The sequence below is a fragment of the Mauremys reevesii genome, linkage group 7 (assembly GCF_016161935.1).
Source record: "Mauremys reevesii isolate NIE-2019 linkage group 7, ASM1616193v1, whole genome shotgun sequence".
Taxonomy (NCBI): domain Eukaryota; kingdom Metazoa; phylum Chordata; order Testudines; family Geoemydidae; genus Mauremys; species Mauremys reevesii.
This window is the reverse complement of record NC_052629.1, coordinates 19,763,290-19,777,932: the sequence shown is the minus strand read 5'-3', so window position 1 is coordinate 19,777,932 and position 14,643 is coordinate 19,763,290. Positions and strand designations below refer to the sequence as shown.

At 40.4% G+C, this 14,643-nt stretch overlaps 1 protein-coding gene across 5 annotated transcripts in view; it reads left to right on the top strand.

Moving 5' to 3' along the window:
- The window catches only part of CPXM2 (carboxypeptidase X, M14 family member 2), a 123,423-nt gene that overhangs the window by 106,261 nt on the left and 2,519 nt on the right, over positions 1 to 14,643 (top strand). For all 5 annotated transcript variants that reach the window (XM_039481913.1, XM_039481912.1, XM_039481911.1 and 2 more), the window contains 3 exons: positions 1,275 to 1,572; positions 6,801 to 6,940; positions 8,208 to 8,307. In XM_039481913.1, coding sequence (XP_039337847.1) covers positions 1,275 to 1,572; positions 6,801 to 6,940; positions 8,208 to 8,307 — 538 coding nt within the window. The remainder of the gene's footprint in view (positions 1 to 1,274; positions 1,573 to 6,800; positions 6,941 to 8,207; positions 8,308 to 14,643) is intronic.

The window sequence follows — 14,643 nt, the reverse complement described above, 5'->3', positions numbered from 1 at the left end:
CTCCATAGGTTTGTGAGATTGCAGAGCTCTTTAGAAAGGACAAGACTAGTCATTAGGCGAATTTCCCCTAGGTTTCCCACTGAATTTTCCTTTAAAAAACAAAAACAAAAAAACCCAAGAACCAAAAATCTCTTAACAGATCAGACTCCATCTTATATGCAAAACCATCCCAATGACCTGTGTTAATTGCACATATTGGATAATAATGGAAAAACTTTGTCATTTCTGAATGTCTTACTTTAACAGTGACCAATATTTCAAATGGCTGAATGTAGCCATCTTGAGATGAAATGAGAAGGCCCTTAACCCTTGTTAACTCTGTGTGATTTAGAAATATTTTCATACTTAAGCCTCTTTGGTTTGCAAATTCTTTCATTTCCATCAACGTGAATGGGAGCAGAGGCAGGGCCTTGGTTACTGCTACAGAGTGCATACACTCTCGCTTCTGAACTGTCTGTTCACCAGTTTGGCACCCCAGCATAAGGCTGAGCAATATGAAGGTGGCTAGTTGCCTCAAGATATACAGCCAGTGGCCACAAGGATGCAGGGAAGCCCCTTCCCTTTCTCATTCCCTTTGTGCTAGCTACAGGGAAAAGGGTGACACAGGAATTGCAAGGCTCTGTGCTAACAGAGGACCCCCTTGTATTCAGATGATCCTCCCATTGCCAACTATGCTGGCTTTAGGGTCACTCTGCACCAGTGGCTTAGCATTAAGTGGCCAAGGTGCAGCTGACGATTGAGGCCATAGTTTTTAAGCGATAGAAGCTTTTCAGCTAAATCCTCATATATTGCTTTAGTTTTAATATCATACAATAGAATATGGACAGAATTAAAGAAGGAACAAAATCAAAAGCTTGACTCTGAACTTCTTTGAATTCCTGAGAGTTTGGGTTCAAATCCCAGGCTCTCATTCTACTCTCTATAGTTCAAAATCCAAAATCCAAATGGCCGTTTTCCAAATTCTGGTGCAGAAGCAGCCAGCTTTTCATGAAAAATAAGTGATTCTTCCAAGAATTTGGCCTGAGATGGTAAAAATTTCATAAGAAAAGGGGGACTTTTCAGCATTTTGCTCCAAAATTGTATGAATTCAACACATGGGATTTCAGGTCTATTGAATTAAAATGTGAACCCAAACCCCAGTTCTGATTTGGCTTCAGACTGTTTGTTAAACCTAATGCATAATTGAATACCATCTCTTTGGTAACTGTTCAAATAAATGAGGACTACTGAATTTCACCACCCCTCAATGAAGCTGTTGTTTCTTTTCCATCTAGGTGGCAGTTGAGACTCGAGCAGTGATAGCATGGATGGAAAAAAATCCATTTGTACTGGGTGGCAATTTACAAGGAGGAGAACTGGTTGTTGCATACCCATATGATATGGTCAGGTCTACATGGAAAACTCAGGAGCACACACCTACCCCTGATGACCATGTATTTCGGTGGTTAGCATATTCATATGCCTCCACTCACCGACTAATGACAGATGCCAGAAGGAGAGTATGCCATACAGAGGATTTCCAGAAGGAAGATGGGACTGTTAATGGGGCCTCATGGCATACAGTTGCTGGAAGTAAGTGTCTGAAGAAACTTTGCCTACGATTCATTGTAGAACAAGTGTGTTAAATGCTATAACACTGTAATTGTATGGTACTTGTCACACAATCAATGGCAGGTGAACACCTACACTGAGAGAAGAATATACCTTAATGAAATTTGCCATTTTGCGTTTCATAGGATGTCCATGCATTGACAGAGAGCTGTCAAAATTTCCTTGCAAATACCTCATTTACTGATGATGTTTTCCAAAGGTGTGCATGTCAGACCTTATTTATTAAACACATTTAAAAGTTGCCTGTCACAAGTGAGCCACATCAAGTGTCATATGGTCCATTCCAAAATTAAAATTGATCCAAAAGAACCAGCCAGACCAAGACAGGAAGGAACCTGCCAACCTTAAGCATGTTACTCCACCATCAAAATATCCCATTGCCTTAAAAAAGATGGAGGAAAAGAGGAGTAGCAAATGCCACAATCAAAGGAGTAACCCCAAAATGGTCAATGAAGAAATCAGCGAACAATTACAGTGGCCTTCTGTTGAGAAAGTCCTGGGCGTCAACTTGGTCAGTGCCCATTGAATTTAGGAGCAGATCTACCCCAGTTGGCACTAGCTGCAAGGTAGAAACATACAAGAAATGATGTTGTTCAAGTACTACTGCCCTATTTTATAAAGGACTTTATATATTGTACTAAAACATTGAATTGCACACATGGGCATTTCAGCAGCCGGAAGAAAACACAAACTGAATGAGTCATGCCCATATCCCTTGCCTCTATCAAATGGAGCAAGAGAGAAGTTGCACTATGCAGTGGTTGCAGCTTATGGATCAGTTTTAAGGGAAGATTAGGAGCCTATACAATAGTAATTGGCCTCAACCACTATTTGGATGCGTTCTTACATACCCAATCAGATTCTTAGCAGGTTACACTCCACTGATGTTCCAGCCTCCTGCCCAAAATCTTCATTTCTAAAGCAATGAGTTATCTGTAGGGTTAATGTGAGGGCTGTGGATGTCTGTATGTCATCTCTTAAATGTTGGCATTAAGTATGACAACAATAACAACTGTAAATAGATACAAGTATGTGGTTTTACATGCCACTTTCTTTATTAGAGCTCTTGGTCTTGCTTGTTATGTACAGCCATTCTCACTGTATAAACCGTTCCAAGTATTGGAAGCTACTTTTATTGCTTTCACATTGGATCAGGCAAAGTTAATTTTGGCTGGCACTGAAGCCAAACAGAAACTTATTGCACTTTAAAATATTTTTTACTATGTTAAAAACAACTGCAGAGATTCAGGGGAAGAGATGTTGAACTGTCCACATCACAGAAACAGTTTCTGCAGATAAGTGTCCATGCATTATGCAAATTCTGAAAACTTGGAAAGTTGACTGCCTAATTATTGAAGATGACTTTTTTTCTTAAATGTTGTATAAACCTGATTATGAATTGATACAGTCAGCCTTATCTTTGTCGTATCACTAACAGCTATAGCATTAACTAACTGGCTACAGCATAGACGCTGAGTAGTATATGATTTCTTAGTAACAATTATATGTTGAATTTGGTTCACCGAATTTGTTTTGTTCCCTTTATGATGCTTCACGTTATTTTTAATATTCTGTTTTCTGGTGTTATAATGAAGTCTCTGGGTTTGTTTTGTGGGGAGATTACTAATATATTTTTTCTAGTTTTCTTCTTTACACCCATAGCACTGGACCTGGTCAGGAGACCTGGGTTCTGTTCAAAGCTGTGTCACTTTCCTGCTGGGTGACTTTGGGCAAGTCTGTGTGCCTCAGTTTCCCCATCTGTAAAATAGAAATAAGGATACCTCCTTTGCAAAGTGCTTTGAACTCTGCTGATGAAAAGCACTATATGGGAGTTAGGTATTTAAGAATAATCTTACAATTACTAAAGAGACTGGTGAAAATGGTTTAAGTTAATCATAAACCAAAAAAACTAAATTATTTTTAACAATTAATACCAAAATCCTTATTAAGCAGAGACATGACCCGGGTTGCTACATTCAGCTCCAAACCCAGATCAAAATTGCCTCTGATTTGAGGGTGAGGAGTTACCTGTCTGCTATGTCGACATTATTTCTACCTAGTCACAGATTTCCACATGGACTGTTCTCTCAATTATTCCTCTTTTAAGCCCCACAGTTGCAGTAGTTATTCATTCTTAAACAGCTGTTCATGTAAGCTCTGTTCCCAAAGTGACATTCCTGAAAATTGCCCAGGGTCTGCTCTAACTTACTCTCATGACATCCAGTGGGCTTCTCCACAGCCCAAAATAGCTGAATTCAAAGCTGTTCAACACCCTCCCAGCCCCCTGCCATGCCCTTGATATGCCCCTACACTGGGTATTGTGAAGGAGCTGGTGTACATAAACCCTGCACTGAGAGAGTTGCCCAGAAGCTGTCTAACTCCTTTATACCACCAATGTCCCTGGAGGTGTAGTAAGCTGACTGTAAACAGCTTCTGCAAATATCAAATGCCTCAGCATTTCTTTGGTATTTAACTACATTATTCCCTGTTGCATACCATGGGCTGCCATGAAAATGCTCTCGTCAATCAATCTAAAAATAACATCCAAGCAACATATGAATCTTATCTTTGATTTCCAATGCTGGATTTGGGCATTCAGACAATATATGGAGAGTTCCTCTTGGCAACATTAAGCCATTATTTGAAGGAGACGTATGGAAACAGAGCAATTACTGTGTAACACAAAACATTTTACCATAAATTAGCCAGGATGAAATACAATATGTGAAGAGAAAAAATGTTTGTGAGCATTTCTCAAATGGAAAGGAATCAGGCTTCTGCAGAGCAGCATATGCCAGCGTCTGAAATTTTAGTCTTTCCCCATCAACAAACATATAAAAATTTAACATCTGTGTTATATAATCCTCCTCCTCTGCATCCAGAAGGCACTGAGGGCTCATTAAATACTTGACTGCTGCTGCATAATAATTGGATTGATTGGATCTTTTTTTTATTCTCTTCAATCAGATATACTTGGTGAATGTATTTCCTGCATTATAATCTTTGCCATTAGGAAAGAAATCAGTTAATGATCATTAATGAGCAATTTTCTTCTTAGCCTTAAAATATTTTTTTAATTATCAATTTGTTTGGATAATGAGAAATTAATCTTCATTCCTTCCTTCCCCCTGCATTCAGCCTGGCCATTGAATTGTGTTATCTGTGTTAGTTTGGAGAATGTTAATAAATGAAATTCCCCAAGGAGAGATTCTTCTGAGAATCAGCAGAGAAATGGGGGAAATGTAAATGGATTGGAAGTCTTCATCTACATACAGACTTCCCCAGTGCTCAGGTGAATCTGGGGCTTTAGAGTTTAGCCCATTATAGAGACTGGAGTTAGCTGGGAAATGTGGACACAGATTGGAGCTTCATCAAAGTTCAGGGGTGGTTGGTCAGGACACGTCACTAACAGACATTTTTATTAGGAGACAACGATACTAATTCTGATCTTTTGCAGGAGCCTGTATAGGAAACAAAAGTGCAGCCCATAGTTCTCTCACAGGGCCAGGCTCTATACATGGAATAGGCCACCCAGTATTTACAGGTGAAAGGACACCAAGCATAACCTGTACGGCCTTAACTCTTCTCTATTCCCTTATCAGTTATATATGATGTCCTCATATGTACTACTTCTGTAGGAAAATATTTGTACTATTGACAATCCTGTTTATTGTTAATAACTAAAAACCAAAACCACACTTACTCTGCATATGGTCATTTAAGAATGGTATAAATGAGCGTATTGCCCCCACACCAGTGCTCACTAGTATCAAACGACCATCCTTCTTCAACACAGTGTAGCTACTGAATGGTCTACAAGAGTTTTCATAGCTCCAGAGAAAATACTCTGCTGCTGACCCCTCTGAGTTAAAATCTGCACTATATCAGCAATTGTGTTTCTGTGGAAAATTACAGGAAAAAGATGGCCTTTGAGATAGCTAAGTCCTTCCCCCATTTAGCGCTTTGATGGTGAGGACCATGAGAAGAATTCAGCTCTCAGTTTTACTGATGTAGATGAAGTCAGTGGAGTTACTGAGACTTCCAGTTTCAATGAGAGTAGAATTTGGACACTGGACCTTGAACTGTACTTGGGATTGGAATGGCAGCCTATGTAAAAGGTGAAGAATTGGTATTATTTGCTCTTGTCAGTACATTCCACTTAGCAGAAAGGATGCTGCATGCTGTACCATCTATAGTTTGTGATCTGACTGTCTGGGTTAGGCCAAGATATGTTGTGTTGCAATGATCCTGCCTGGAGGAGACAAAAGCTTGGAACACTCTAATTGGGGCATTGGAAGGGAAGAACATAGTGAAAACTGACATTTCTGGGAATTGCTACTATATGGGCATCTAGGCTTACTTTAAGAGTCCATTAGCATTTAAGAGCCCATAAAGTTTAACACTTCCTGGACAACTGAAGAACATACACCTCAGTAGAAGGTGAGGTCATATTTCCTGCTATTTCCTCCAAGTGCTTCCTCCTTTTCCATCAGCATCACATCCATCTTATCTGGAATGAGCTTAACCCAACTATTTTTCATTTAGATCCCAAATTCTGTTAGACCCTGGGACAGCGAGAAGGTGATCCCCACTTTCTACAGCAAAGTGGACTGAGATTAATGCTGGGTGTCATTAGTGCATTGATGACAAGGTAGTCCATACTTTCACACACTCACTCAGCAGTCTCACATATATGTTGAATAAGAGAAGTGATAGGACTGAACCCTGCAGAATACTGCGACCAAGACTCCCATAGTCTTCAAGAGGCTTTCAACCAGGCTTATAGTGGGGATGAGTACAGCAGCTATCTCTCTCTCTCTCTCTCTTTTCCATCTTGGTTTATCATGCACTGAGCTACTCAGTTCCCTGTTTTAAATGGGATAAAATGAAGATGGACCTTCTTCTCTGTCAGAAAGTTTAAAAAGTTTGCATCAAGTTTCATGGAGCTATTACGGATTTACTTCTTTAGAAGTGCAACTTAGATTTTGTTTCTATTGGCACAATGTTATGAGAATCAATTAATATATTCATGACATTTTTAAAACAGCATTTTCCTGCCAGAACTGCTGTCTACTTTGTGCTATTCAGATGTTCTGCCCTTTGATTAAAGTAATCAGGTCTAGTGCACAAAATAAACAAGAGCAGCATTTTATGGTTCTAAAGCTTTTCTTATTTTATTGCATCAACAGGTATAAATGACTTTAGTTACCTGCACACAAACTGCTTTGAGCTATCCATCTATGTGGGCTGTGACAAATATCCTCATGAGAGCGACTTACCTGAAGAATGGGAAAATAACCGTGAATCCCTGATTGTTTTTATGGAACAGGTATGAGAGAGAATACCTTTCCCAATTAGAATTCACTTTGGAAGGGGCCTGAGTGAAAGTCTTCATCTGAGGTTACTATGGCCTGCTGTGTTTTCCTGTAGGTAAGGTTCCAGTCCAATGGACCCATACAGCTTTCAGAGGTACTTACTATAATCTTGCTGTTCCCCCAGGTTGCTCACAATTCACCTTCTACCTGATCCTGCAGAGACAGACGCCAAAGAGTTCAGAACTGTGCTGATTCCGATAGGAGCTCTCAGTGGGTTGCCCTCCACAGCTTTTCAGATCAGCCAATGGGATTCAGACACATATCTTCCATTAGCTTAATTATTTATCTTCCATTGGTTTTCATGCTGCTTTGGAAATCTCAACCACAGCACTTACATTGTATTATGGGGAGAGTCCAGATTTGACCTTTAAAATCCAGATTGCTCCTGCTAAAAAGAAACTGAGAAACTTTGTACAAACAGGCATAATTTAAAACACTAGAAAAACCTTAATCTCCTTTCTTATCCAAAGTTTTCCAGTCCTCCACACACCCCTTGTGATCTCACAAGGCTAATATGGTTCATTTCTGTTTAGTAAAACCCTGTCTGGTAGCTAATTCTTTCACTAAAGGTTTCACTTATGATCTGTGTTTTGAATTATGAACATTTTTGGCATTTATCATAGAAACCTTACCCTTCAAAATTACTAGCAGAATTTTTTTAAACGGACTATTTTAGTTTAAGTGGACAAAATAATGACGCATGTAAAAATTTTACCAGAGTGCAGTGCTTGATTAAAAACGATCACATGAAAATCCCTTTGACTTGCTACTTTTAGTTGTTTTATCTGGCTCTCTCTTATGTTCATAACTACAGAAACGCGAAAAAAAATGTAAAGTCAAAAGTGGCTGATGCCTAGAAAGTTAATTTTATGTTGATAGTGATATTTCAAAACTATATTATTTGCAAAGAAGATAAAAAAACTAACTTATGCTGTTGACATACATATATTTTATATGCTTTGAGAATGCATGCCATTTTACGTACTGCAATACCAAACATGGAGAGAAGACTTAGATTTTACATTTGAGGAAAAAAATGTTATTTTAAAATTTGGGGATAGATTAATTATATCTTTCATCCAAGATTTCTGGCGGAAGAGAACATAGTCATTATCAAGTTAATGATTTGCTTTCTCATGCAGATGTGACTGTTTGATGGTTCTATTGTATTTGCTTTTCACTGTTATGTAATAGGTATCCATTTATTTGTTCCATTACTAGGTTCATCGGGGCATCAAAGGCATGGTAAGGGATTTATCTGGAAAGGGAATTCCAAATGCCATTATTTCAGTAGAGGGTGTTAACCACGACATTCGCACAGGTAAAAAAAAAAAAAAAAGCTGCATGCTGAACCATCTGTACCATCTAACCTTCTGGGTTAGGCTAGGATATGGTGCATCAGTGAGGGCTGTGATTAAAAGTAATTAGAGCACCAGTTCACAATAGCAAAGGGTGCTTCTGTGGTTTTTAATCATTAAGTGACTATAATGGGGGGAGGGATAGCTCAGTGGTTTGAGCATTGGCCTGCTAAACCCAAGGTTGTGAGTTCAATCCTTGAGGGGGCTGCTTAGGGATCTGGGGCAAAAATCAGTACTTAGTCCTGCTAGTGAAGGCAGGGGGTTGGACTTGATGACCTTTTGAGGTCCCTTCCAGTTCTAGGAGATTGGTATATCTCCAATTATTATTATAAAAGATTTAGAGGTCTGGTTTGAAAAGAGTGAAAAGGTGAATCAGCTGTTGTAGGAAGGGAGGAACCTCATGCTCTTCAGAGGTTTTCCATTCCACTGTGCATGCTTGGTGGAATCTCCACAGAGTTCAGTGTGGCCCAGTGGGAGGGTTACTTTATGCAAGATGAATTGCACTCATAGAGAATTGCTGGTCCAGGTTTCTATTAAAAAAAGAAAGTTAATAAATGTGTGTGTTCAGTATTTTCACAGTATTGATTAAGCAAACGTGAGTGCGCAAATTCAGAATGCACCCAGGGCTATTCAGAGGAAGTTAGATCAAACAGTTGGACTTTCCCAAAGTACTTTTGAACTAGTTTATTAGTAGTAGTAGTATTGCAGTCATGCCTAGGGCACCCAATCATAGACCAGTGTCCCTTTGTGCTAGGTGCTGTGCTAATACAGATCAAAGAGGTGGTCTCTGCCTCGAGGAGCTTACAGTCTATAATGAGCGACAACAAACAGATGAAGGAACACCAGGAAATGACAACACAGTAATGATTAGCATAATAGACAGTGGTCTCAGCACACTAACTGCTTAATAGTTGTCAGGATTTTTGTAGGCATCACAACAGAGACCATTTTATGGAGGAATTTGAAAGAGGGCAATTAGGTGGCTTTGCAGATGTTTATGGAGAGCTTTGCCCAAGTGTGAGGTACACCATGAGAGAAAGCATAGATGTGTGTGTTTGAAAATGTAACAAGTGGGTGAGGAAAACTGGCATCATTGGCAGAGCAAAGGTGAGGGCTGATTTTTGATAGCATATGAGAGATGGTAGGTAGGGTGGGGCTAGACTCTGTAGAACCTTGTAAGTGAAGGTGAATAGTTTGATCTGGTAGAGAGCAGAGAATCAGTGGTGGGATGCAAAAGGAGAAGTGATACGATCAAAGAAACAAGCCAGGAAAATGATCTTTTCAGCAGCATTTTGAATGGATTTAAGCAGGGGCAAGATTTCATTTATCAAGACCAGGGAACAGGATGTTGCAGTAGTCAAGAAGTCAGATGATGGTGACTAGATAAGAGTTTTAGCTGTGTGGCTGTAGAGGAAAGGCCAGATCTCAGAGATTATGCAGGAAGATACGGAAAAATGTTGATGTCTTTGATATGAGTATCTAGAGAGAGGGCTGAAAAGAAGATAATATTCAGGTTACACACCAGAGTGATAGGGAGGATGATGGTCCACAGTCACTGAAAAAGGGGAGGGAGACTGGTGGGAAAGTTAAGAGCTCTGTTTTGGACATGTTGAGCTTAATCTGGTGGCTGGAGATCGACAAAGAGACATAAAACAGGCTGAGATTTTAATTTGGACAGAAAGAGACGGGACCAGAGTGGAGAGGTAGATCTGTGAGTTGTTTGCATTGAGATGATAGGGAATAGCATTAGCTCTGATGCTGAAAAATATAATTCTTGCAAAGAGCACCCCTAAACCAATACCAGTAAGATTCTATCAATTTCAGAAATACCATATGCAGAGGTGGTAATTTTGAGAACAAATGTAAGGATATGATGGCTATATACTCAAGCAGGGGCAGCTCCAGGCCCCAGCACGCCAAGCGCATGCTTGGGGCGGCAAGCCGTGGGGGGCGCTCTGCCAGCGCCGCTAGGGCGGCAGGCTGGCTGCCCTTGGCGGCTTGCCTGCAGAGGGTCCACTGGTCCCTCGGCTTCAGCGGACCTCCCGCAGGCATGCCTGCAGAGGGTCCGCGCGTCTCGCGGCTTCGGAGGACCTCCCGCAGGCACACCTGCGGGAGGTCCGCTGAAGCCGCAGGACCAGCGGACCGTCCGCAGGCAAGCCGTGGAAGGCAGCCTGCCTGGCGTGCTTGGGGCGGCAAAATTCCTAGAGCTGCCCCTGTACTCAAGGGTTGGGTTGGTATTAGAATGAGGGAAAGCAACTGGCAATATCGTATACTGGGTATTTCATTATCTACCCATCATTGAATTTAAGATCTGCTTGTACAGTTATATGACATAATTAAGCAATGTGGGGCTATGGAATACCAGGAACTCCAGCAGTTTTAGGTAAGCAACCTCGCAGTCTCTGATATCTACTATTTTAGGTTAGTTGACTCAATAAATCTCAGCAAATTTAGCTCAGTTATGATAAGTTTTATTTCAACTTTACTATGTCTCTGCTGTGAGAGAAAACATTGAATTGCAGATATTTAGTAATGCAATTATGACTTCCTTATATATTTCAAAATGGGGCCACTGGGAAACAGAAGAGGGAATGAAAATAATCAGTTGTTTTTCCACTAACTTGGAAGGCTGTCATAAACTGTAGGTTGTATTACTCTGGTAAATGTTTGCTGGGAACTGAATAAATTCAATGGATGATTAATCCAATCCCTCAGTATACTGGGTTACATTGGATACCACACTGGAGAATAGTGGATGATTTAGAGAAAATGCAAATGTGAGTGCATATGGAGAAGAATCCCAGATGAATGTATAATAATACAATTATGGAAGACCCCACAATCTGCTCATGGACTTGGAGGAAGTTTAGGTGCAGATCTGAATCAGAACTGTCTGCTAACTATTAATAATAAAAAGAGAAAGTATAATTGTTATTCTTTTCCATAATCTGGGAAGTGTAAAAGTTGATACTCTATTTATAGATGGAAACATAGAACGTCTATCTTGCCTTACATTAAATAAATAAAGGGGATGGGCTGTCATTTGTCTTTGAAACTAGAAATTTTATGGGGTAGCTACTAAGCTACAATGATAAATAAAACTGCAGAGAAAAAAATTAAATTTTCTCTCTTTTATACCTGTTTAAATTGGGACTATTTTCATTGAAGCAATAGATTTGCACTGGGTCAAAATTGGTTTAAACAAGAGTAAAATCTTGGCAACTTTCTTTACCTTTCTAAGTTTTGCTTTAAAATGAATTATAACTATTAAGTTTTTAAAATACCTGCTATTTTCTGACATGTAAATGGAGTCAACTACCCTATGAAGCAGGTAAGAATTGTGTCTACAATAAGCTTTCTATTAATATTTACTTGTTCCAGGAAATGTCTCCTCTTCCTTCTCTAGTGTAGAAAGAACCTTCTGTTACTTTCACTTAGTGGTACAATATATCTGATGGGAGTGACACTGTGCTGGTAATATTAATAGGCTAATTGAAATGATTGATTTTGTGAGACCAAGAGCTTGAACACGTTGTTCTTGCTGCACATACGGCTATTGATTGGGCAGAGGTGATGACATGGTGTTATGGTTACAAGTGAACTGTGCTCTGTCAGCTGACCCTGGGAAATAAGTTCATTAGTTGGATCAACAAACCCATTTGGACCTCTTTTCATTTTTCAAAGACCCGCTAGCAGAGGTCATTGGATATTCTCTTATTGAGATATAAAACTAAAAAGTTATTTAGGGCCTGATTCCAATGACTTTATTAATGTCAAGTAGCACCTTGCTCCTCTTATTATTCCATTGGCTCCTTGGAGTGGTGGGGTTCACACATCCCCATTATCCAGGGCTGTGCACTCTAGCCCTTGGTGTTAGGCGCACAGTCCTGAGGAAAACGTGCAGCAGCCCAAGAATAGCTTTGGGAGGCATAGCGTGTCAGAGGCCCTTTTCTGAGGTACAGTTCCCTCTCTGCATCCTCTGTGTTCCAGGCCTTTACCAGCACCACTTGTGCCAGCTCAGCTGGGTTGACTAGTCTATTGCGGGGGTGGGGGGAGCTAAGACCCTGTCTGTTCCCTGTTCCAGGGCAGGGGAGGGAGTAGGTGAGTACACTATGCCCACTTACCTCTGCATGCCTAGATACAAGGTCTGGGTAGCTCATATAGAGGTGTAAGGATGGCAGGGGTATATTTTAATGGACTTGCGGACACCTCTCTTCCCATTCACAATCCCACACCCTCTCTCTCTTCCATAAACAATCAGAGAACATCCCTGTAGCAATTCCAGCCAGTGCTGTTATGAAAAGTAACTTTGGTAAACCACTTCATGGATTTTTAGCTGTCTATTAAAACATTTAGCAGCAGGAAATAAGGAAGAAAAGTCAGCACTGCATGTCCAGCTACCTTTCAGCAGACCCCCCTAAAAGCTCCATGGACAAGCTGTGGCCCAAAGACTGCTGTTTTAAGAGCCTCTGATGTATATAGGATCCTAGCCCATAACAGGGACTCAATATCAAGCACAACTTACACTGCTATCAGTTCTGGAAGGGTTGGTGATTTCTTTGAAATTAAAATGGAAGTGGAATATTTCCCAAGTAAAAAGACCATTTTGTCAGTGGCAACCTGCCACACGTGCAGCAAACAATTAGTGTTTTACTAAACTCAAAGCTTTTGGTTTATGGTGAGCCACATTTTCTGGTTTTGTTTCATATAGTTTCACACCCAACTTTTGAACACCAAATGTCAAAGTGAAACTCAGTCAAAATTGCAGTATTTCTCTCTCTCTCTCTCGAGCACCTGTCACCACAGTGCCTAGGTTTTGCATGGTTTTCAAGCAAACCATACATTAACTCAAGTTTGCATGACACTCTCATAGAAAGCTTTATTTCAGAGAATCTTGTAAGAATTTCAGGGTTTGTTACAACATCCAAAACAAAGAATTTGCATCTAACATTTCTCTCTAATTGTTCAGAGATTTTATTATTTTAGTGGGTTAACTAATAATACATTATCTTGAAGCACTGCTGGCTGCTGCCTAGTACTCAACTATTTATGGGCATACACCATCATTCCTTGGGCAGGCAAATTAACTTCATAGTAGGGCCCTTTGTTGGTAATAAAGCATTGAGATAGATCTTCCCTTGATGTAAATTAGAATAACTCCACTGACTTAATGGAGCTACACCAATTCACACCAGCTGAAGATCTGGCCCATTATCATTTATTCCTCCTAATTTTTATTTTATTATCTGTCACACTGTTAACAAGATCAAGGTACCTTCTGGAGTCTATTTACATATATTAATTTGATTATCTTTCCTAGTATTGTTGTCATTTTAACTGGAGTACACTACCTCTTTGTTTACCAAAGTACCTCTTAATATTCTCTAATCCCCAGTCCATATTTTTGATCACATATCTCTACCATCTGTGCAGGAATTTTTGATGTAGTCCATTTAGCCCAGAGAATGAAATCTCTTAGTACCCTGAGATTAAATTATGGGTAACAGGAGCAGACTCTTGGAATGAACTCTACTTGTTTTAAAACAGAAAAGAGATAAATAAGTAAATCCTGCCAATAGTTTGTATTTAGCTCTATAATTATTTCCTGGTGGTGGTTGAATGTGTAGCTTCTTTTATAGTATTTCTCAAGCTATGCTAAAATACATGACAAATGCTTGTCAGAAATGTGTGGCTGCACCAAAGGGTAATTGTGTTGTTAGGCACAACCTTGTACAAAGTGCAATGCATAAACTGCACCACCACTGTAATATCCTACAAGGTACTGTGGTCAAGAGGCACCTCTCGGAGACAAAATTTCCTTTGTTTCCTCCTGCTCCAGAGAAGTAAGTAATTTGCTGATGGCTTATACAGCACCAAAGTACCAGAGGTGGATTACAGTTATGTGGGGCCTTGGGCCTAAGCAATTGGGGGCTCCTTCCCATTTTCCAGGGCCCCACAGTTGTCCAGAACCCCTGGCATGGGCTCCATTGGCCCAGTGTCTAATCTGCCACTGCAAAGTACGACACCCTTCTGCACCAGCATAGTGGTGCTGGACAGCATAATGGGCATGGGGCAGAGTCAGGCTACACTATTCCCCGCCCACTTGGTCTGGGAGAAAATACGCTCAATTACTCCTGTGCATCTGGAACCAAGGTGGTTTCTCAGGGCTGACCCCAAACCAGCTCTAAATTCCTGTGGTGGACACTGCACCAGTACAGGACAGGCACAGTGAAGCAGAGCTCCATCATAATCCCTCCCCACCTGAGTCGCCCCCTACTCCCAAGAAGTGCACAGTAGCC